We start from the raw sequence: 23,820 nt of genomic DNA on the forward strand, positions 1-23,820 counted from the left end.
ATGAAGTTTTTAGTAAAACCACTTTAGTTCACTTTAAAATACTGCAAAATGGTTTTAGAAGCATATAAATATCCATTAAAGCTTTTACGAGACGGCTGAGTGGTTCGAACTAGTGCTAGTATTACCCCAACATTAAAATTGACAATTTGCTTACCTTTAAAGCTTTTAGCTGCTAATTATGGTCTTAAGCCTCCAGAAACTACCCAGTAAGGCTTGCGCTAGTTTAAATTTAGAGTTTATCTTGGTTTCGGGTTCAAACCGGCACAACTTACTAGAATAAACAAAAACTATTAGTTTGACACAATTGACAGAAGAACCTTGCCTTCTTTTTTTTTACACGTTTGACAATGCGTTACGTCACGTGTTGTCCCTGCACGCTATGAAACCAAAAAAGAGGCAAAACATTTTGAATTACGACAAGCATTTACTTGTTATAAAGTGTAAAATAAACAATACACTAAACTTCTACAGTCTAATGGCGTGCAACTTCCGGTTAAGATCTTCAAATTTCAAGATTTTTCTTATGAAAAAGTCCCCGTAACGGTGCGCCACTTTCGTGTCAGCAATATGGATCATATCATTATCGATGTAAAAGTCCAACTGAAAGGCAATTTCCAGTTAGTACCGTGCTAAAAAAAATTGAACGAACTTACCTCACTTCCGCTCTGAAATTTTCCATCCAAACCGGACGCTCCCTTCGACCAAACCACATTCTTCATTTTATGTTTGAAGCACAAGAGATGGATCAAAAGCGCCTGCGTTTCTTTGTCCAAGTCCCACTGCACGTCGTTGCGACTGTTTTGCGCCATAAAAGTGGCCAACTTGTTCAAAGGCAACGTGGTGTACAGCTTCAAGTAGCTACGAATAGTGGGGAGCATTCTTTGCTGTTGTACCTCGTCCATAAACACCTGAGTTTGATGTTGGATCGCTTCCTTGGAATAATCGTCCGGTATGGCACCGATGGGGGGCGCACACGGCGATAAAAATTTCGGACAAGCGTACACAAAACTGCTCTCAAATTCCTGAAACCCAGAAAGTTATTTCCAACTGTCAAAAGAACTTAACATCATGGCTGCATCGTTTCCCTCACTCACCTGCAAATCACCATACTGCATCTTGTACATTTTCTCATGGTACGATTTCTCTCTCAAAGTCTGCTGGATGCTCTCATCAATGCACTGAGGATGTAGTACCAGACAAATGGCAAGTAAATGATACATTTGATCAGTTTGCTTATTGATCTGATCATGTTGGTAGGTTTTGGAGGCAAACAGTTGTTTTGTGCGCTGTATGTACAGTAAAATACTGGAAAAAGTACGTATAGCGTCCGAGTATCTACGCATCATCATATAAGCGAATCCCACGTAGTAAGAAGTTGAAATTTGACAGGCTGGAATGTGGGCGTATTGAGATTTTTTGTGCACCTCGATGTTTTCCAGCACTTTAATAGCTTGATAGTAGTCACCGAGCAATGAGTGCAGCCTAAGCAAGCCAACCAGACTGAAGTAACCCAGCATTTTGTAGAGAGAGTGACTGCCAAATTCCCCGGCAACTGAGTCCGGATCCCCTCCATTTGCGTACACCTCCAACTGTTGTTTAATGTTGCTCTTATCTACCAAAGAGTGCAGAACATTGAGCACGCAAAGAACATTCCAAACTTTGTTGTTGGAGTTCAAAGTGTCCAGCTCAGTTTGCGTTTTCTTTTGTAATCGAGCGCGATATTGCGAAAACGACTGAAACTGGTACACAAACTCGTCGATTAACTCCCACAGCCACAGGTCCGGTAATTCGAGAGGCACCGGTTCAGAGGCGCTCAGAATGTAATTGAACAAATCGCAATAGTTGAAAAACGAGTTGAAACGTTGTTCTAAGGTTGGCCCACCTTGAATTCTGGCATAGATGTGCCGGAAGTACAGCTCTTTGTAGAGAATCATAAAAACCTGTCAAAATTGATTTTATTTCATCAACTAATCAAATATTAACTGTGAGTTATGAATTTTTGAGTTGTTTTAATTATTTCACATAACTGTGATAGGTTAAAGGTAAAATGTCACAGTCAAATTAAACAGCCCACTGAGAGTAATTGGGCAGTGTAACTTTACATTACAGGGCAACTCTCATAAAAATAATGTCCTCAAACTTATTAAACAACAAATATTGATTCAAAATGAATAAAAACTTACAGCATCTTTATCCACCAGCTCGGCCACTTCAGCCTCTTCAGGCCAGGGCCTTTTCTCAAAATAGTCCTCAGTCAACTTAGGCCAAGACAGTTCGTAGAGAGACTGCAGCTCAAACACCAAACCCTCATTGATATTATTCCGGAAGTAGATCAGAAAGTTTTTGACGCTTTCTGGCATCGAATGTTGCCGATTGTACTCGGCGTCCTGTACCGGATCACCGGTGTGGCCCCCGTAATCATCGTAATCGTAGCCCTACCATAAACATCAACAAATTAGTTTTTTTTGGCATATACCAAAACGTCAGAGTTGTCGTAGTAATTTTTTAATTTTTGGTGCCTGGATATGGGTTTGGTTCCGGCCAAACATGCTGGTAAGTAGGTTGGAATGAATTCGGGGGGGCTATCGCGTATTGACATAGGAGGTTAGGTTAGCAGGTGCTTCTGGTAGTTTTTTTGAAAAACTTACCTGCTCGTACTCGTCGTTGTACATGGTTCAATCACGTTTTAAAGGTGTTTTGTGGATTTTAATATCAAAAACTACCAAAATGAGGTATTGTTCGGGCACTATTTTATGACTATTTTGGAGTTTTCACTTTTGAGGTTAACTAACTATCAAATGTCAGTTGTCATTTTAACGTTGTTGGAAAGATTTGACAACTTTGTTTTAAAAAGCATTTTTTAACGCTTCTGGTTGTTTTAACACCCAATTTTGCATTGTTGTAGATATCTTAAGGGTTGTTGAAGGGTTTTCAAGCTTACCGTTACTGAAATCAAATAATTAGGGCTTAATTTTTGTGGTTAATTATTTGGTTGGCATACTGACAACTGACAGTTGGGCATGTTGGGATATGTCGGATGATGATGTTTGGGGTGTTCAAAGTTCATCATTCATCACAACAAATTACCCTTTTCCCTACTAAAATAATAAATACCTATGCCAGGCTATTGCCAAAGTGTTGTTTAGTGTAAATTTGTGACAATAGTGCACGTAACATGAGCCTTAACATTAACGTCATCCAAGCAGGGTTTGATGGTAAGCAGGGCCCCTTTTTTTCTTCCTGTTTTAAACTGTAGTTTTCGTTCTAGTATTAAGGAGCTTGCTGACCTCAGACAATCCTCCAAACAAAGTGATTGAGAGCAAATCGGAAAACTATGCTTCGCGTCAGATACATTTGCGTGAAGACGGTCTGGTGCTGTATCTACCACAGAAAAACAACAGCAAAAACAAAACGGACAAGCTGACTTTTGAAATTGTGTTACACCGACCCACTACAGAAACTTTGGTGCAAACTTTTAGGTATTGTACAATCTCTAAATTAGGCAGACTCTGTAGCTGTATTTTTGTTTAGTTTGTACCGAGCTACCAGTTTGGATGAGGCTGAATTGAAGTTTACAATCTATCACGACAAATTGCCTGTATTTATTGAAATAGCCAAAGAGGTTAGTGTGGTAGATTTTTAATCTTAGTCTAGTTTAAAATAATATTTCTATAGTTAGCAGTGAAGTAATGTGATGTTTAGAGGTTAGGTCTGTTACATTTTGTGGTTCTAATAATAGGAACATTAAAGTTACAATTTTTCTGGCTAAGAGCTCATATACACTGTGTGTAAAAAGTCCGGCAACCCTGAATTATTTCGCAAAATATACAACTTATTGAAAAATATCCTATATAAATATTGACGCACTTTAAACGTTTTACCGTTAGGTGACATTCAGGAATATACAGGGTTAGCCACAATATGGCAATGAATTGAGGTTATGTTTTTTCTTATGGAAGGACCATGTTTCAATGACATTTTCTGATTCGCTCTCTTATTCTAATCACATTTCATGTAACATGTTGTATGGTTATCTTAAACAGTTTGGCAGCTATTTAATTAAATAAAAAAAATAAAAAAAATAAAATTAAATTAAATTATTAAATAATATTAAATTAAAATTAAATTAAAATAAATTAAATTAAATAAATTAAATTTAAATTATATTAAATTAAATTTAAATTAAATAAATTAAATTAAATTAAATTAAATTAAATTTTAAATAATTAAATTTAAATTTTATTTTAATTTAGCTCATTGTCAGACAGTTCAAGGGGCACATTTTCAGCATTTAATCAAATAAAAATTTTTTACTTATTTAAAGTGTAGTTTTCTTTAATAATTAAATAGCTGCCAAACTGTTCAAGATAACCATACAACATGTTACATGAAATGTGATCAGAATGAGAGAGCGAATCAGAAAACGTCATTAAAACATGGTCATTCCATAAGAAAAAACATAACCTCAATTCATTGCCATATTGTGGCTCACCCTGTATATTCCTGAATGTCACCTAACGGTAAAACGTTTAAAGTGCGTCAATATTTATATAGGATATTTTTCAATAAGTTGTATATTTTGCGAAATAATTCAGGGTTGCCGGACTTTTTACACACAGTGTACTGGTAATGCTGGAAAACAATGACAATCCAAATATAGGTATACTAAGTAATGTCAACAAACATGAATGAGCACAATAGCCTGAATGGTCTTGAAATCTCCTCATAATAAAAAATAAGGAGTGCTTTCACTAAATGATGAGACATAATTGAGTCACCTGTTATAGATGTGTAACATTAATGGGCTACAAAAAATCTGCGACATATTGGCGGAACATCCCTCTTGGACCCTGGCACATTTGGCGGCATACTTTGCCCTTTACGACTCGTTTAACAACCCGAAAATTAACTGTTTTCTGAATAGTAGCGATAGTGAAAAGGGCGTGTCACCCCTCCAAGTCGCCATAGTGACCAACAATCTTAAAACGGTGCGAATGTTGGTCGCGGCCAATTGTTCTTTAGAACACTTGGACTACGACGGTAATTCGGTGTTTCACTACGCTGCCAGCACAACCAAAGACATTATTCTTGTAAGTTAGCACAAATTTGTGGATTAGGAAGTGGAGGTATGTTATGATTGCAGGCCCTAACGCAAGGCAATGATCCCAAGTGCCTCAATTCGCGCAATAACGCCGGCCACACTCCTCTACACATGGCCTGTCGAGCTGACAAACCTGATTGCATTAAAGCCCTCCTTTTGGCGGGGGCTGACGTAAACAAGGAGGCTGGGACGGGAGATATAAACTACTCCGAACCAGGTTATGTAGGAAACTTTTTACTGGACAACCCAAACACCCTCTATCACGAGGATATGAAAAATGGCGGCACTCCGTTGCATTGGGCCAAGTCCCGGCAAGGAATGGAAGGTCTTCTCGAAGCCAATTGCAACATAAACGCGTTGAATTTCCAGAAAAAGACTGCGCTTCATGTGATGGTGGAGAGAGAGAGGTGGGTGGGATATGGGGCGGTGTGGTTGAAGTGAACAGGGTTTTTTTCCAGGCTGGACTGCGTCGTGACCCTTTTGAGTAGGCAGGCGAACGTCGATCCACCTGATCAGGATGGCAATCGGCCCATTCATTTGGCGGTGAAGCGCGGCAATTTGCCTATTTTACAAGCGCTTATTGTGTTTGGAGCCTCCCTGGATGTGCTGAACAATGAAGGAGAGTCTCCCAGACATTTAGTGACCAAAGGTATGTGACAGAAGCAGGGAAAGTTTGTTAAGGCAATCACTGTTCCAAAGATTTCCTTTCTTAAGTCTAATTGCAAAAATATGTCATTGAAACTGTCTGGAGAGTGATTATCTTGATTATACTTTCTAATATTAAAACTACCAAAAATAAAATAGATTCCAGGGATGCCAAGTGACTTTATAAATGGAGAAATAACTAAACTTAAAACAAAATTAACCTAACTACTCTACTACAGTAACTTTTCCTTTCTGAAACTAACAGGGCAATTGTTTTGCCGTTCAATGACTACTACTAAATGCATGGATCGGATACAAGAAACGAGTTTCTAGATATATGAACTACTGTCTATACAGGGTGTCCCTGAAATGACTATACAAAGCTTAACCACAAATTTCTTGGCCAAAAATATGGCAATCTAGGCAGAAAGTTGCTTAATATGCCGTTACAGGGCGCCAAAGTTCTCAAATTATTTTTTTTTGAACACAAATTATGTTTTTATAACTTTGGATATAGGTAAGTTTGCTTAGATCGTCTTATTTTTGACCAGGAACATTGTGATTAAGCGTTTTACAGTCATTTACAATTTACATTATTTTTTTCAGTTTACGATGAAAAATAAATTATCTTTTATAAAATTCTGATTTGAAACTTCCTTTACGATGTAATTCAGATTACTTTCAAAGACCCAAAACTAACCCAACCCAACTTAAAAATTGTCTTAGAAACAGAAAATTCACTTGAGAAGCTTAAAAAATTTAATTGTAGCTAGTTTTCATAGTTTCCAGACAAACTGAAAGACTTTAGTTTTGAAAATTGACTGAGAAACGATAAAAATTTATTTCAGAAGCTTAAAAATTGTGTTTGTAACCAGTTTTCATGCAAATTGAGAGACTTTAATATTGAAAATTGATTTGTCCTTGTAGACATAAAAACTGCTTTTTCTAGAATTTTTTACTACAAATTCATACCATTTAAACCTTAAAAATTGACTTGAACACCGAAAAGTGACTATGAACTAATGAAAAGTAACATCAGAAGCTTAAAATTTGCATTTGAAGTAAGTTATCATTATTTTAAGACAAATTTCAATATTTTACTTTTGAAAATAGTCTTAGATAGAGGACATTGACATTAGACAATTTTCATGAATCTAATGACTCTTGAAAACTAACTTTTCTTGCTTTTTACTTTGCTTTTAATTTTCTTAGAATTCTGGACTATTTTTAGTGTTTCAAAACTGCTTTATACATATCTTTACCAATTTATTGACACAGCAAATTTAAAAAACAATTTTCACATTCTTCATAGACTTAAAATGGCATTCCAAGCTTTGTCACTATTCAATCGACTTCTAGACACCTCAGTGCTAAAAAATTGAGTTTTTCTTAAAAATCTAGATTGTTTTTAGTGCCTTAAGGCTGTTTTCAGTGCCTCAAATCGAGCTTCAAGACTATCTTTACAAAGTTTTTGACTTATCAGGTCTGAAAGCCAATTTGTACACTGTCCACAGTCTTGAAAATGTTATTTCAAGCTTCTTCACTATTAAATTGACTTCTACACCCATCATAGGTGCAATAAATTGTAGCATCTCTAAGAAATTCAGCCTGTTTTTAGTGCTTTTTAAGACTGAAAAATCGAGTTTAAGAGTGTTCCCTCTTATAAGTCTTGAATGTTCACTTTTACACTATAAAACGATTTTTTTAATTGAAATTTGAAGGACTGTAGGTTCCTTAGATAGTAAATAATTAATAATATTTAATAATAATTAATTGCTCCACCCTGTAGATAGTAAAGTGTCACTTTGCATGTAAAAATTAAAAATACTTATTTAATTTACTGATTTTTAAGTTATTTAACGATTAAACTCTTCATGTTAAACGTCTTACATTGTTTGGCAACGTTGCACATTTCCAGTAGTAAGGGGGAGGAATTTTTCGTAGACTTGGTGTAACCTGACCACTTTCAAAGCGGTTTTTTTACGATTTTTTTCTCAAAAAACCGCTTTTTCCCCTCCTTTTTGGGTTGAACTAAGTTAAACAATCTGACATCAATTTTTTGAATTTTCTTTATACAGATCTAGCGCCAAAAATTCTGTACTATTTGCACGCGGTCGGAGCACGCCGATGTAGAGCGGACATGAAAGGTTGTACGGACGGTTGCGTGCAGCACGGCACTTATGACGGGGTGCCGCCCCCCAAAGTGATCGGGCCGACCAATCGTGACGTGCTCAATCAAATGTTGGCGGTGGCCGGGATGGAGGTGGCGGCCAAAAAGCATAAACGCGGCGAATTTCCGAAAAAGGGGCGGTTGCTCTCGTTGGACGGCGGCGGCATCAGAGGACTGGTGCTGGTACAGATGCTGTTACAACTAGAGACGGTGTTCCAGAAACCGGTTAATACGTTGTTTGATTGGTTGGCCGGTACTAGTACTGGTGGTATTCTGGCTTTAGGTGGGTTTTGATTACTTTTTGATTGGGTGTGTGTTAAAAAAACAATTGACACAGGTATTGCTTCGGGTAAAACGATGAAAGAGTGCCTGTGCCTGTATTTTAGACTGAAGGAAAAGACTTTTATTGGAAGCAGACCGTACTGCAGTGAAAATTTAGAGAATGTGATGAAAGAAACCTTTGGCTCGGAAACTGTCATGTCCGACATTAAACACCCTAAAGTGAGTCCAAATCACCTACTGTTCTCTCGGAGTGAGTTTACCCGTGCGTCACGTAGGCTACGTCATTTATAATCATATGAATCAAATCAAGTTTTCGTCAACAAACCTGTTGTGTTCATATTATAGAAAAGGGGGTGTCTAAAGCTTCGTCACGTTTAAAATTTTGCGTGTATTGTCAGTCAGAAAGTAGAGATCTTTGGCTGCAAATTTGCACTAAAACAACCTTATACCAAAGCAAATCAAAAATATCTTGACCAAAATAACATTTTTTATTTATGAGAAGTCTCCGTTTGGATCATAGAATTCCGTCTAAATTTGAAACCTAATTTATTTACCAAAATTCGCAGAGATGTATCACCAATATTAATAGTATTTCTTTAACTTTTAACTCTTGATTTAAGTTCTGGATGGTTACATGTTTCTCTAAAATAAATACAACGAATTAAAAATTTAATAAGACAGTCTGAGTGATGCTGTAGTATCTCATATCTCATTTTCAGGTTGCAATCCACTTATTTTATTTTAAACCCCCTGGAAAACATTTTAGACGCTTATTTTATTTTTCTATGACTTTATTATTAATATGTTTCAAGAAATTTTTATGAAAAATCTCTAATGCGACCCAAAAATCTCAGTCTCTAGAAACAATGAAATGTTAATAGATGTTTCTTACAAAAGTATATATATTTTGCTATTATTAACATACTATCGTTGTACATATAATGTATTTCGAACATCCATTTTAATACTTTCAGATAAATCAGTGGTCTTGACCCGTCGATAACGTCTCGATTTAGGTTTTCTAGGTGAAGAAATCATAAGATTACTTGCTTGTTTTTTCCGAATCGAATAAACAGTTTTGCGGGAAATTTTCAAAGCAGCTGCAACCTTCTAGTATCAAAAAAAATACATCAGTAAGAATATGTAAGGTCTTAAAATAAAAGCTTCTAAAGGTCCTCCATTGGTTTTTTCCAATTCAAAATATTCACAAAGGTTAAGAATTAACTGCTGGGCTTGTCTGTGGAGAATTTTTCCAGGCATTTTCTAAAAAAATACTGTAATAGTAAGTAATTCCGAATTTAGGAAAAACCAAATGGCTAAATAAAAACCATAATAGACACTCCCACTTTTTTTTCAAAACAGGTTAGTAATTGAGCCAATTTTGGTTAGAACGTGAAAGCCGACATAAAAAAATTAATAATAATATTATGAAAGTACTTACAGAATGTTAAAAGCGTAGAAACAATAGCTCTTAAAAGAACTGTGCTGGTGTGGTAAATAGAAAACTTTATAAATGATTAACAACACAAAGAAACGGAAAAGAATTAATAGTAAACAAATCAAATAAATTTCGATGGTTGTCAAACTGACAATGACTGAAATAGAAGCGCTAATCAGTAAATGTTTTTTTTTTTGGAAGACATTCACTTAGATATTTACCCTTTCTGAAAGTGAACAATAGACAAGGATGAAGTCAATAATGCATGTCTACTTCTGAATCACAGGGGGATGACGCACTGGTAAACTCAGCGAGAACAGTAACAGTGTGGGCTCTGTATGGTTAGTTTGTAGGTTATCGTCACTGGACTGTTAGCGGACAGAAAACCGGCCGAGCTCCATTTGTTTCGTAACTACAACAGTCCCGGCAAATTGTTGGGAGTGAAACACGATTCTCCTTACGAATTGCCACCCCCGCCCGAACAACAGTTCGTGTGGCAAGTAGCCCGGGCGACTGGTGCTGCCCCCACTTATTACAGGTTGTGTACCATTTTTATGAATGGATTCAAATATAAAAGTTTCTAGATTGTTCCAGAGGTATCTGGATGGGGGTCTAATAGCCAACAACCCCACTTTGGACGCCATGACGGAGATTCACGAGCACAGTTTGGCCTTGAAGGCGGTCGGTAGGGAGGATGAGGCCAGCCCTCTTTCGGTCGTAGTTAGCTTGGGAACCGGTAGGTGGCGATGTTGATTTGAACAGTCACGTGACGTTTTTTTCTACAGGTGTCATTCCTGTAACCGAACTGAAAGACATTGACGTGTTTATGCCTGAAAGTCTATGGCAGACCACTAGGGTTGTGATGGGTATCCAGAATTTGGGCACCTTGTTGGTGGATCAGGTACGATAACCCTATTATTCACACTTTAGCGCTGACTGAGTGATCATTTAGGCGACGTGCAGTGACGGTCGTGTGGTGGACCGAGCGAGGGCGTGGTGTTCCTCCCTGGGGATCCCCTACTTCCGGTTCTCGCCGCAGCTGTCCGAAGAGGTGGCCATGGACGAAAAGTCGGACGAGAAACTGTGCAACATGCTGTGGGAAACCAAAGCGTACATGTACGAAAATATGAGCTTGATGCGCGAACTCGCCGATCTGTTGAATCGCGGCTAGCGCCATCTACATTCCCCCCATTCTGAGCGCACAAGCGCCCCCTTTTTTTTCTTGTGCCGTACTTAGTAGTTAATTAAAAACAAAATTACTATTACGTTTGCGGCAATTCCATGACGTTTGTTGTTGTATATTAGGTATATTTATTAAATGAATGTGATTTATTTAGCTTTTAACTAGACATTAATTTTTGTTTTTTAATATTTATATTAGTTTATTCCATCCCCTTTATCTGTTGATTTATAATTAAAATATACAAGTTTTTTTAAAGATTATTTCCTTCCTATCAATTTTGACCAATCGCTATCAAGAATTAGTATAACAAATGTAAATTTTAAGTGGAAAAATCCATTGACAACTGTCAACTTAGCTGTCAGCAGTTTTTCCGGAAAAAATTCGAAAAAATTTCACACTCCTCACAGCAACATAAAGAATAGTGTTACCCTTTCTAGCTTGAAAGTTATTGTTCTTATTGTTTTAATTAAAATAAAATGTTTATTTAACTCAGGAAATAATCTTACCAAATATCCCTCGTGCATACTCGTTTCTAAGTAATTTGTTTTAACAAATAGCATGAGCGAGAGTGGTTTTAAAAATCCTCGACTTAGAAACTCGTTTTTCCGGAAGAATTAAATGCACTAGGGATATTACCCCCGAAAATATGTTTTATGCTTCCATAAATCCTAACACACAGTGGGTAGCAAAAAATAGTAGTATTTGACCAATCACAAACAACCAACAGTGCTGTGATGTACGCCAGTACTGCCATTTGAGGTTCCACGAAGCAAAGCGAAATTGACGTCACGATAACGTAATTTGACAGTTGGTTCGATTAAGACATTGTTACGTCACCGTAACGTCAAATTCGCTCTTGTTTTCTCCTCGAAGCGTTAAAACAAAAAACAGAGGCCACATTCGTTTTCAAGCTCCATGGAGCGAGCAGAGCGTTTTTGACGTCACTATGACGTAATTTGGCAAAACCATAAGTTGACCATTTGTCAAATTACGTCATTGTGACATCAAAAAAGCTCTGCTCGCTCCATGGAGCTTGAAAACGAATGCGGCCAGAGATGATAATTCAAGCAACACTGTATTGCTGTCACTTGTCAGTTACTTGATTCCTTGATTGTGACAAGTGTCTCTCAGGTAAATCAGTTATTTTTACTATAGTTGACAAATTTATTAAAACTATAGGAATAATACAAAAATCATCACAAATACGAATCAGTGCCGAAAGGAAACAACTCCTTACTGTGTGTAAAGTTCAATTCTGAAGAAGTGTCTTCAGGATACTTAATAACTTCTTCCTCTTCCTTCAGCTTGGGACGTCCTTGTTTCCTAACAATTTTATCTCCCTCCACCGTTCCAGCTTCCTCGCTCCCACCATTCAAATCGTCCCGTTCACTTCCCCCTTCCTCTCCCTCTTCCTGCTCCCCCTGTTCTACATCATTAGTCTCCTCTAACTTCCCAAAAATGTTACTTTTCACCAAAGGCAAGTAATGGAAAACTTCGTCGCGTTGATCTACTTTGGGACAAGAAACTTCACTGTCGTCAAGCATAAAATTGTAAAATCTCTCCTGGATGATGGTGGAACCAAGTTCTTCATAGTCTTTCTTAGTCACCAGGTGACTTTTAAAGTCGTGGGTTTTCAACAAAGCGCTCCCACCTTGCCAACTGTAATTAATTGGATCATCTGGTAGGGTGACTTTAACTAGCCACGTGTCCGGTAAGGAAGCGCGCAGCTCTGCATAGATTCGGTCCTTAAAGCCTGGAAACTTACAGTTTCCCCCCGCCAGTATAATATTTCGGGCTAGCGACTGTCGGTACTCTTTGGGGCAACTCATGATTGATTTCACTGCCGCTTCCGCGATTCCCATGCTCTTCATTCCAATATCAGAAGGATGGAATAAAATTTCTGGAACCACAAATCTTTCATTGTTAAGTCGTAAGATTTGGTAGCTGTCATCTACTTTTTTGGAGTTTTCGTCCTGAATGAAGCCACGTCGTATAACGTTAAAGTCAGGGAGGACGTAGTTGCGCACTATTGAGTTAGTTGTGGCAGCCTGGTGGAGTTCTTTGCGCACATCTGGACACACATAACATGTATCTTCTTTAACTTGGTTTATTACATAAGTTTCCTCCATTACATTGTATTGTCTGTAGGAGATGATGTCTTTCAGGTGATTGGTTAAGAGTTTGCCCCCCACATTGAGTCGTCGCACTGCTCTCAGGAACTTGTTCCCCTTAATGTAAGGGATGATATGGGTGAAACTGTAGCCAGTGTCAATCACTAAACAGGCACTTGCTTTGGTGAGTTTATTCTCCCGCGCGTAATGTAGGTATGCTAGATCTGAAGGGACCACCCGAAATAACATAGGGACTTCATATTCCTCGAAAAAAATCTCATCAATACAGTCCTGGATTGATTTGAAGTTAAACAAAGGCTGGGTTAATATTACAGGATAGTCCTCGAGAGGGCACACGGTTTTACTGAAAACCTGGTCCCACACAGGTTTCTGCACCTCCCAACGCGTAATGTACCCTTTTTCACAGGGCAACAAAAAGTACAACCCTGAACAGTCTCGACATTCATCAATTTGCTTCCCTACAAACATACGTTTACGTTCGGATTTCGCTTTCATGATACAGTTGGGTATATTTTGGGGCTGCTCGTCAGTGGAGTGACCCACCTTGATTGTGTGAGCCCCATTGTCCATTATCAGAGCTTTTATTGTATTGGCTGGTTTTGGCTGTTTAGGGGGTGTTTCCCATACCATACCACCACTCCCTCGTCTTTTAATCGTTCTGACCGGTCTGGGTTCCCAAGCTTCCATGATTTCAGTTGGAAAACTCTTTTTTCGGCTTCAAATTTGATTTTTTTTGTCAACACAAACAACAACATAACCTCACCAGACTAACCTAACCTAAGTTTTTCGTTTGACAGCTAGGGATGTGTTAGTAGTTAGTATCAAGGACGTTAAAATAAAATAAAACTTTATTTACTTAAATTTGTATTTTATAGCGTATCAATCAAAATACTTAAATGTTAGTTGTTGCAGCATGCAATTCCATTTATTTTTACGTTTCAAAGGAATGAATGTGACGTCACAATGGCGTAAATTGACTGTTATTCCACCGCCTACTATACTTAAGAAAACCTAGATGCTTGTCAAAATTTCCAATATGGCGAAAATAATGGTGACAGTTTGTGTTGTGAAAATTGTTTTTCTCCGAAAAAAGAGGTGTTTCGTGCAAGAAAAAGCTCCATGGAGCGAGCAGAGCGTTTTTGATGTCACAATGATGTAATTTGACAGTTGGTCAAATTATGGTTTCCCCAAATTACGTCAATAAAGTTTTGCTCGCTCCATGGAGAGTACAAACGAATGCGGCCTTTTCCTAAATTTGAGGAGGACCGTGAGGGTCTGGACCTAGTCGAAGGAGGATCGGGATAGAAAAAGAATCGACTACCAGGTAGATTAAACCAGTTGTTTTTGCAAAAGTGATCATTGTATTGGAAGGGTGTAAAAGTTGCCAAAGCTGCCATTAAAAGTAACATTTTAAGCTTTCTAGTATAGAGGGCGGGGTGTTTTTAGAGCAAGATAGGATTAAATAAAAAAGACCCGTTAAATATGATAATTTTAATTAACAAACCAACAAACATTGAACTTAATTAACCAGTCGTGATTTACGTTCTTTCTCCATATCTTGTGCTTTCCGTAATACATCCCTGCTCAAACTGTTTTTGCCCTCAGACAAACTCAACAACCTCCCCAAAACCAGTAGATTGTGTAAATCCTCCACTTTAACGCTGTGATCTTGCCTCATCCGAACAAACTCCTCCTGCACCAGTTCCTGGATTTCTTCGTTCAACTCGTACTCCACTAATCTGGCCTGGGTCAAATAACGTCGAATGTTCAGCAGCATTTCGGGGTTTAAAAAATGCTTGGCGGCGTCCAGGATCTCTTTAAACGAGTGAACGCACTCTGAATCTGGCTGGAGGGGAATTTGAATGTCGTGGGGCAACAAACTCACTCCTTCGGAGAAGACGATAACAGGCAAATCGCACTCTAATTCGATGGAGTAGAACTTAAAGTCGTAGGGGACTCTTTGGTAACGTATCGCATTTGAGAGGGCTTTCAGATTGTGCAGCCCTAAAGTATCTAGTTTGCCTTCTTGCAATTTGGTTTCGTCCACCACTAAATGTGTGTTTTTGCTCAACTGTAGGACCCCAGTTATTAAACGGTTGTTTTCGTAGTCTTTTTTTGGGGTGAATGTTGCAGTGTTCATGTGGTCTAGGCTTAAAGGAATGTAGCTGCTTTTAGGCAACAATTCTTTGAGAATGTTGTATAGTTCTTGAACATAGTCCAGGTCCATTTCTGGGATTTTAGAGAAGTTTAGGCAGAACTTACCTAAGGGTAAACAGTCCCTTCTTGTGTAAATTTCAGATAGGAGATTGCAAATCAGGTATTCTGCACTCAAAGTGTCCCCTAACAAGAGTTGAGTAAAAAGGATTTGTAGTTCTTTTTTGATTGAACTTATTGGGGTTATGTCAGGGGTTTGTAAGTAAGGGTTTAAGTGGGGTAAAGGGGTGAAATGCACTATATGCAAACAAGGGCTTTGTTGTTCCGTTAGGCTGTCATCCTGGAAACTCAAAAACCCTACAAACTCAAACACTTCATTCAGTTTAATTGAGTCACTGTTTTGGTACACTTTTACTTGACATGCCTTGACCTCCTCAAGTGGGGTGGTTTGACGGGTCACTACCTCCTTTTTTTGAGGTTCCACCGTGAGTTTCTTCCTGTCACTATCCTCTTCAACATCCATCACATCTTCAATCCCCCTTTTTAGCCCGCGAGAAGAATTCTCATTCAAAGGTTCCTTAAGGGCACAGTGCTGACTCACCCATGAGTTTAAACCAGGTACTGACACCACCACGTAACAATAGCGGTCGCCTTTAGGGCTGCACTCCTCAATACACTCGCTGAGGCCCTGGCACTCGATTGTATCACGGTACTTACCACTTTTTGTGACTCGTTCACCAGTGGTATTATTGGTAAAGTGGTACGTTTTCAAATACAACTCGGAACCGTACATGTCCTGCACCATACCTTTGAAACGCACCAGGGCACCTTCGGCATAGTTTTGAGCATCTTTCAGGTTAATTAACGGTACTTGAGCGTAAATTGAGGGACTCAGTAGCTGTTTCAGGTGCTCGTCCTCGTTTGTTAACCAATTTTCTACCGTTATACTGGCAATATCCATGATTATTCACTTGTATTTATTAAGTTATGTGGTAAAGAGGGTTTTTTTTTATGTTTACTCAGTTTGAGGTTAGTTTTGGCGGTAAATTGTTTGATGGCTGTCAAGTGTCAGAAATATTGCACACAGTGTTGCCAAACTTTTAAAGGACGTAAAATTCATCAAATAAATTAATTTCTAATATATAATTCTCTTTAAATTTTTTAATTGATGAATGGGTTATTAAAGTGGACTAGACTGCTATAGATAAAGGCAGCCAATTAATTTTACAGAAAACTGTAAAGTTACATTGAAAACTTCTGGTGGTTTACCAGAATGATGTAGAGATGGCGCCAAAACCTATATTTGATTTTTTTTATATTTTCTGTGGTGTTTCCTTTAACTTGCAATGTGGACATAATAAATGAAGTGAAACTACCAAATGCCTTCCCTTCTCATTTTTCTTGGGGTCTTGAATAATGGAAACTCCATCTACCCTAATAAAACATCGCGGACTTATTCAGGTTAAAAGGGGTTGAAAGAGCACGGGGGAGGGAGGGGTAACGGTCTCTTTCCCCTCCTGTTTAGAGTGTCAGTGTGTCACGTGAGTGAAAGGGTCGTCATGGTTACGGCTCGGCCTAAATTCCCTACCCGGCGCTTATATTGATCCGACTTTTCCCCCCTTCAGCTCTCTTGGTTATGGGGATCACCAACCCCCCCCCCCCCCCTTTTCAGGCTTTATTTGGTACACTCGGAGAGTTTTTTGCTATTTTAAATTAGCCATTACCCAATCTCGTCCATTATTCAGTTAAAATTGCCTGACTCATAAGTAAAAAGTGGTTTTCCTATTAATAGAGATTTCACAGTTTAAATCGTAAAATGACGCGATGAACAACGTGGCAACGTTGCGGACATTTTGATGTTTCACGATGATGAATATTCTCTAGGAAAAACAATAAAAAGAAAACAACGTCCCAGATTCGAAAATATTCGGACAAAGCGAGTGCACACACACAGGAAAGAGATAGATAAAAGCCCATTCTAAACCGCCTAATAATCATCATTACGGTCGAAAGTTGCTTTGAATGTTCGTGGCGGGTCGTTGACATTTCGGCGACCAGTTACGCGACATAGTAGGCCAGTGAAAAACGATTTTTTTGTTGATTTCCCAGTCGGAAAAACAGGAAAAATCGCATTGATCTAGAGGCGGCTCCAGAACAAAGAAAACTGGGAAAAATTTAACCGCGGTGACGTCACTGGTAGGGGTGACCTCATTGGCAAAGCCCGCTGCGCTTAGATAACTGGTCGACGGACGTCAGTCAATTCGTCCCAATCGAAACGACGAAAAACCAGTTTGAACGCTTTTCAAGGTCAACATTAGTTTGTCCCTAAAGAAAGTTTTGATAGCTCGATGGAATCAGTTTTGACATTTGTGACGTCTGTATACTTGAGAAACACGTGACTAGGTTTTATCACATGATCCTGCTAAAATTTAGTTGGATTGAACGAGAGAGAGACAAAGAGAATGTGATTGGTGGGAGATTTAAACCGATAAAAGGCGAAAAACACCATTTAAAAGGTTCCAGGAAGTCACAACCTTGAAAGCTCGTTTATATAATAATATTATATACACATAGAATGAATCGGTTGGGTTTTTGCATCTCCGACTAAAACGTGGGATTATAAGCGAACACCTTCGATCATACCAAGTGCATAGATCAAGCAATCCGCACAAATTGATATAAGGCACGATTGGGCGCTCTACTTCAGCGATGGTCTTAAGATTAGAGGTCCAGAGCAAACCTGTTTGGACCTTACGTAATCGCTATTTGGAAGGTCACATTGTGTGGGGCACGCCACTGGTTTTTCGAATTTGATTATCTCTTAGAGTGTGTTGTTTGGTCCCCCGGAAATATCCGAAAAACGAGGTCACAAACGGGTTTCACAATAAAAATACTATCAAAATTTACTTCCATACAGACAATATTACAGGATGTTTTAATTACTTAAATGTTTACAAAAAATATTACACCCACGACGATAATACAGTTTTTCTGTTTACTTGACCTAATTCTAGCTACTGAGGGTAAAAATAGTGGAAGCGGCAACGTGGTTAAAACAGTGACGTAACGGCAACCAATCACGCTCACCCCTATCCGTCATCCCTGTCGCCCGACCGGAACGGCGTTGCCGGACTGCACTTAACAACCAAATTACGGAAGCTTTTTTGGACTGACCCGGTTCGGTTATTATTATTAGACTTAATAGAAATGTGGGCACTTTCGACCTATAAAACGCACACGGAAACGTTTTCGTTTGACCCGTTGAACTGGACAAGATAACGGGGCAATCAATGTTTGTTGCGTAAAGCAAATTGATACGCAACGTGTGACGTTGCAGTGGATGCTTCTTTAACGGCACTCGGACATGTGTACTGTTAAAACTGGTTTCGGTTACCTAGACGGTGTCCCAAATGTGGGAAATTATAAAATGTCAAACAAGGAGCCAAATTTGACAGTTCTGACTGTCAAAACTCGTCCCATCGAGCTACAAAACTGTCTATTTTAATTAAGGTTGTGTGTGGTTTGTGATACGTTTACGTGTGCAATCATTTGTTTGTAATGTACACGTGAAAACCGCGTAAATCATCGCAATTTTCAACGAACAAACAACCTAAAGCCGGAATTACACTGGTGGAATAGTCGAAGGTCGCTTAATGTGTGTTATCAACAAATAATTTAAGTGGGAACGCAACCGATTTATCATCACACTCTGTAGAGTAAAATGGCTTGTTTTGTGTATCAGGAATGTTAATTTCGAGCTTTCAAAGGCCGATTCAATGAGTGTTTCGATTATCTTTTCAATGGTGCTTGCGTAATGTTGATTAATGTTTTTTAGGTTAAATCACTCGGTAAGGAGTTAGTTACGCTCTTCTGGAATACTCCAGGGGGCCTATTCTTCAAAGCAGGAAACGGAATTTTCAAGAGGTTGATAGAATGTGACAGAAAAAGCTGACAATGAGTCTGTCACATTTTACAGGTCTTTGATAATTTCCTTCCCTCGTTTTAAGAATTGTATTAGTTTAAAAATTTAATTTTTTTTTCCACCCTGTATTACGACAATTGTGCCTTTGGAAAATACCCGAGGAATCACCCTGTAAAATACACCTCGGTATATGATACGTTTTACTCTGAAAACTACTCAAAACCGTTGATACACTGTTGCCAAATTTATGTCTGGGATAATGATAGTAACGTCGTTTTAAGTGACAGGATATTATTTATCATTGGAACTAAAAAAATAAATGAAAAAAATAAGTCAGAAAACGTTACAGTCACGTGAGCATTCAACCAATGAAACTTGACGTTTTTGTGTTGGAAATCAGTTCAGTTGGAAACAGAACAATTAGTTCTGCTGGAAAAACTGAAACTTTGACAACGTCGCATTACTGCTCACATACGAAGTTTTCTGCATTTTTTTAGAAAAGTAGCAATTTGGCAACGTCGTTTACTTTTCCCAGTCTTACGTTACTATACAAACTACAGAAGTTAAAATTTGATTTTCAACCTATTGGATGACGCCATTTTGATTTTTACTATACTTGGAGAGATGGTGAAGGTGACGAAACGTCGGACAGTAAATTTGGAAATTGAAAATCATTTCTGTGTAATTGTTAAAGTAATCTTAAATTAATTGGTATTATTAAAACTAAATTTTTATATTTAAAAAACTTTTTTTTTAAGTTTTTTTTGAAAATCAGTATTTTACAATTTTTAAAGCTTTAAAAAATCCAAAAAAAAGATTTTAAAAATCGTGATTCATTCTAAAAAAAATTGCTAAAAATTTAAAATAAGTAACATTTTTAAAATCACTGTATTCCAAATTTACAACCTAATTAAAACATTTGATTGAAATCTAAATTTGGTACACTCTGTATAGGACAGTGACTCACCCTGTATACCATAAAACCCAATTAACTGAATAAAAAAAAAAACGGTTGCACGGTAATCGGGCTGTTCTAGAATTATTATTAGGTGAAAAGCATAACGAGCGGAATTGACTATCGTCCGCTGTTGCTATGGCGAACTGGTCCGAAAATCCGGCGTTCCCATTGGCCGAAATTCGTTCTCCCCAAATAAAAAAAAAAGCGCGTCACACGACACGAAACGACCGCGTGCAAAAATTCAACCTTGAATGTCGGGACTGCGTTACATCATTTTGCCGCTTCATTGTTTTGTGCGGCCCCAACTGAAACTGGTTTCTGGACGACAAAAAACAGGCAAATAGGAGAGAGAAAAAGACTGACCAGTTTCAAAAAACAGTTAGCCTGAATCGCTCCCCTACTCTCCTATCAATCTCCCCATACACGCACTGTGGTAATCTGTAAAATAATAGAAAAAAAAAAATAAAAATTGTAAAAACGCCACGCAGCTTGATTACATCATCGCTCAAGATGGCGGCCAACGCGGAAGTAGGTCGACGAATAACAAGCGGCACGACTACTACGTTGTTGTTCACGTTGATTCAAAAACCCTTTCAGAAACGACTCAATACATTTCCCCCCAAAAAAAAAAAAATAATTCAAACAGGAAAAAGTTTGAATCAGGAAATCGCGAACGCAGCTGACCGACCAACTGGCACTGTCAAAGTCTACGCGAGGAATGAGAAAATTTTCTGAAATGCGGATCTAGAAGGCCGCGAGGGGAGGGGAAAATGTACCGCGATTGGTCGACGGTCCCCCTGCACGCGGTGACGCAATGCGATAGCCTCATTCCGGGCGCGCACGCGCTGACGTAACTAGGACAAATATGGCCGACCCATTCTCTCTCTTTGCTTACTACACCTAAATAATCAACACTTACCAGTTCAATCACTTTACGAAACCGTAAAAACGATCACACAGCTGACTTGATGAAAATTATGCATAAAAATTAGAGACAGAGGAAAAAATATAAAGAAAAAGCGATTGCGTCACACACACACACACACACAGTTGAAAGCGCGGCAAGCCATGGAATAAAGAGGGAATGATGAGGAATTCGAGGGGAAATCGAGTTGGCCGCGCTTAAATTCAAACCACGTTGCCGTCGTTACTTTTTTCTAATCACACTGACTGACATTGTTACATCAAAATGGAAAATTTCTTAATGTTGACAGCACTATCTGTCAAACGTCAATTTAATGGATGAAACAGAAGAAGAAAGTTGCTAAAACAACAGTGTGAGTGGGAAAGAAAAAGATGAATATAAGAATGAGTGAAATAAAGCATAGAAACAGTGTGCTAGATAGAGAAGGAAAAAATGATAACTTACTAGTGATAAGTCTGTAATGTGCAAATCACAGCACAGTGGTTGGTGGTTTGTGATTAGTCAAAAAATCAGGTTTTTTTTACCAACCACTGTGCTGTGATTTAAAAACAGTCTTGCTGTGAAACTGACTGGAAACATGACAGGACAGCCATTTTGTGTTTAACGCGTGTGTGTGTTTAGTTTGGCAACGTTGCCTAGACGAGCAAACAAAGGAAAAGCGCAGTTCTGTAACTTTCGGTTTATCGATCGCCAGAGGTCGCTGACGATCGTGGATTTCCGTTAGGCGCGAAATTAGGTCAGCACAGTTGTACACGTGCCGAGATGTCGATTGGCCTTGACTCAGTCTTGGAGCCCTGATAAAAGGGGGGAGGGAGAGGGTACAGTGATGATAATGGAGGGAAAAATAAAATTACACCACTGAACCCAAAACTACTGATGATTTAATAATATGGAGGACAAGGATTGTTTCTCTCTCTCACACACACACACTGTGTAAGTGAAATCACTTTACTCACCCTTGAAACGTGCACAATATACACACGACCAGTGAGCTTTAGAGAGTGATAATCAAGTCGCTCTAGAGCCACGCGAACAACTGAAAATCGACATCCTCAAATCGTTTTGGCGCGTAATTATGTGCGCGCACCCTATCGGTCACATTCCCAACCCTCATTCCCCCCACCACTGTTCGGTGTCACGCTCTTTAGACTATAAACAATTTATAGCAGAAATGACGTTTCAATTGTCATTGATGACAGTAGTAGGTCCGCCATATTGTTTATATAGTTTGTTGTTGTGTTTCTCACAAACTACGAAAATTAGTCTAACTTGATTTCAGTATAGTTTTGAGTGACAGTTATGTAAAATGGACGTCACCACTGAATTTAATTAGTTGAAAATCATTCTAACTCCATTTTTTTAACTTAACTAGTGGGGCTGTTTTGTACTCATTTTCTCGACTAATTTGGTGACGGGGAATCCATTTCCGCTGTCATTTTGACAGTACCTTTCACCCAGTGCGAGTAATTCACTAAAATCAAAAATGCGGCTTGTAATAGGGCTCTTACAAATTCACTTGCTACCGCGTGTTGATATTTTTAAAAATACATCACACACAGGGCGTTCACCTTATCCGTTCCAGCTGAGGTGCTTTGTACAGGTTCAAGCACCCGAAATGGTACTTTCACCTGAAACGTACAGCGTGTTGTCTTTTTTCGTGCCCGTTAAGCCTTGTGCCGTACAGTTTTTCGTGGCATTAACGAAATTAGCCCCCCAAACTGATCTGGCCTAGATCCCCCTCCCCCCCTCTCTAAGACCACATAATTTATCGTTGGCGTCCCGGATGGCCCGAAATGGGGTCAGTGGAACGATCGATGCGGATCAGGGAATCGTGCCGCAGTTTTGGGCGCGGTCCTCCCCCCTCCTGACACATTTACCAACCAAAAATTCCACATAGAAACACTCTAAATATAGTTTTTTTGCCATCCTAAAGAAACAAAATCAGCCACCATCTTGAATTTGAATTGTCTACGTGTGATTCAAAATGGCGTTCAAACAGCAAGAAAAAATAGTACTAAATAAGAACAAGCTGAATATTTGGCAAACCACCAAAAATTATGTATCTCATATATTGTTGAAGTGGCACTAGCAATATTTCTGGGCAATTAGCCAGCTTTTAATCATTTCAACACATTCTTCTACTCTTCTTTTATTGTTAAGCTCTTCTTTATTTGTTAAAAGTTGTCATGGCGTGCTATAAAACGTGTTATTTTGTTATTTGGCAACATTGCACTCTGCAAACTTCACTCCTGATCGCAAGATGCTGTCAACCATCAGACAGCCATAGCCAATAAAACTGCCGAAAGTCGTCTACGTCATGTACGCGGCAAAACTGCCAATTTGGATTTACTTATTTCAAAGTCCAGTACATTACCAAAAAAATCTTATTTTTTTGTAAATAAACTGCAAATTCCGACATTTCAGATTCAGACTAAGCTGTCGGATGACCCCATTAGCTAAAAATCTTCTTTATCTTCCGCTCTTCTTTCTTAACAATGACAGAACAAAACTCTTCTCTACAATTTTGTAGATGTTCAGCTGTCATTTTGTCTCTTAAAGTCACGTGATTTGAACATGTGACGAATTCAAAACACTGTTTTGCATTTAATAGATGACTATTATTATATATTTCAAGAATTTCAATCACGTTAACCGCATTTTTTCTGCTTTTCTGCTGCTTTACTTTTATAAATCACGTGATCTCTTGACACGTAAATTTCATCACGTGACTGTTAAAATATTTTCGCAAGAATTTTCAGTCACGTGACCCACTACAAAGTGTTACATTATCACGTGACAATTTTCTGCAACTTTCAACTGACATTTTCTTGATGTTTTTTTTTTTACGTATATTTGCTTGCCTACATTTCGACACTCGCGTAATAACATGGGTCACGTGACAGTTTAAAA

The 23,820-nt window shown here is 38.4% G+C and overlaps 4 protein-coding genes and 1 long non-coding RNA gene across 5 annotated transcripts; 1 reads left to right on the forward strand and 4 right to left on the reverse strand.

Annotated features, from left to right (window-relative positions):
- Window positions 1–404: 404 nt before the first annotated feature.
- eIF3l (eukaryotic translation initiation factor 3 subunit l) lies at window positions 405–12,789 on the reverse strand. The gene is made up of 6 exons (XM_081984065.1): window positions 12,777–12,789; window positions 2,649–2,749; window positions 2,184–2,435; window positions 1,095–1,940; window positions 654–1,022; window positions 405–600 (listed from the first exon to the last, which is right to left on the reverse strand). Exons 2-6 carry the CDS (start codon window positions 2,670–2,672, stop codon window positions 466–468), a joined length of 1,626 nt encoding a protein of 541 aa, XP_081840191.1. The 5' UTR covers window positions 2,673–2,749; window positions 12,777–12,789; the 3' UTR covers window positions 405–465.
- iPLA2-VIA (calcium-independent phospholipase A2 VIA) lies at window positions 2,843–11,079 on the forward strand. The gene is made up of 12 exons (XM_081984064.1): window positions 2,843–3,215; window positions 3,269–3,479; window positions 3,532–3,622; window positions 4,788–5,090; window positions 5,144–5,508; window positions 5,560–5,750; window positions 7,825–8,199; window positions 8,254–8,417; window positions 9,990–10,174; window positions 10,221–10,372; window positions 10,422–10,537; window positions 10,589–11,079. Exons 1-12 carry the CDS (start codon window positions 3,176–3,178, stop codon window positions 10,805–10,807), a joined length of 2,412 nt encoding a protein of 803 aa, XP_081840190.1. The 5' UTR covers window positions 2,843–3,175; the 3' UTR covers window positions 10,808–11,079.
- On the reverse strand, window positions 11,960–13,730 carry Arp6 (Actin-related protein 6). Its single transcript, XM_081984066.1, has one exon. It carries the CDS (start codon window positions 13,636–13,638, stop codon window positions 12,016–12,018), a length of 1,623 nt encoding a protein of 540 aa, XP_081840192.1. The 5' UTR covers window positions 13,639–13,730; the 3' UTR covers window positions 11,960–12,015.
- Window positions 13,731–14,427: 697 nt separating this feature from the next.
- On the reverse strand, window positions 14,428–16,155 carry LOC145732044 (mini-chromosome maintenance complex-binding protein). The gene has a single exon (XM_081984067.1). It carries the CDS (start codon window positions 16,064–16,066, stop codon window positions 14,471–14,473), a length of 1,596 nt encoding a protein of 531 aa, XP_081840193.1. The 5' UTR covers window positions 16,067–16,155; the 3' UTR covers window positions 14,428–14,470.
- A 1,848-nt stretch (window positions 16,156–18,003) lies between these two features.
- Window positions 18,004–21,215, reverse strand: LOC145732047 (uncharacterized). Its single transcript, XR_014178932.1, has 2 exons — window positions 20,483–21,215; window positions 18,004–20,423 (listed from the first exon to the last, which is right to left on the reverse strand). It is a non-coding gene; the product is annotated as an uncharacterized LOC145732047 (long non-coding RNA).
- Window positions 21,216–23,820: the final 2,605 nt, after the last annotated feature.

The sequence above is a fragment of the Ips typographus genome, linkage group LG7 (assembly GCF_016097725.1).
Source record: "Ips typographus isolate SLU linkage group LG7, UJ_Ityp_2.0, whole genome shotgun sequence".
Lineage (NCBI taxonomy): Eukaryota > Metazoa > Arthropoda > Insecta > Coleoptera > Curculionidae > Ips > Ips typographus.

Bases quoted from the DNA above. Each gene is read 5' to 3' on its own strand.
- eIF3l (XM_081984065.1), bottom strand. From the start codon at position 2,672: ATGTACAACGACGAGTACGAGCAG. The intron at 2,436-2,648 runs GTAAGTTTTTCA...TGTTTATGGTAG, and splicing joins ACAACGACGAGTACGAGCAG to GGCTACGATTACGATGATTA. The intron at 601-653 runs GTAAGTTCGTTC...ATTGCCTTTCAG, and splicing joins AATTTCAGAGCGGAAGTGAG to TTGGACTTTTACATCGATAA.
- iPLA2-VIA (XM_081984064.1), top strand. From the start codon at position 3,176: ATGAGCCTTAACATTAACGTCATCCAAGCAGGGTTTGATG. The intron at 10,373-10,421 runs GTAGGTGGCGAT...TTTTTTCTACAG, and splicing joins CGTAGTTAGCTTGGGAACCG to GTGTCATTCCTGTAACCGAA. The intron at 10,538-10,588 runs GTACGATAACCC...GTGATCATTTAG, and splicing joins GCACCTTGTTGGTGGATCAG to GCGACGTGCAGTGACGGTCG.
- Arp6 (XM_081984066.1), bottom strand. From the start codon at position 13,638: ATGGAAGCTTGGGAACCCAGACCGGTCAGAACGATTAAAAGACGAGGG.
- LOC145732044 (XM_081984067.1), bottom strand. From the start codon at position 16,066: ATGGATATTGCCAGTATAACGGTAGAAAATTGGTTAACAAACGAGGAC.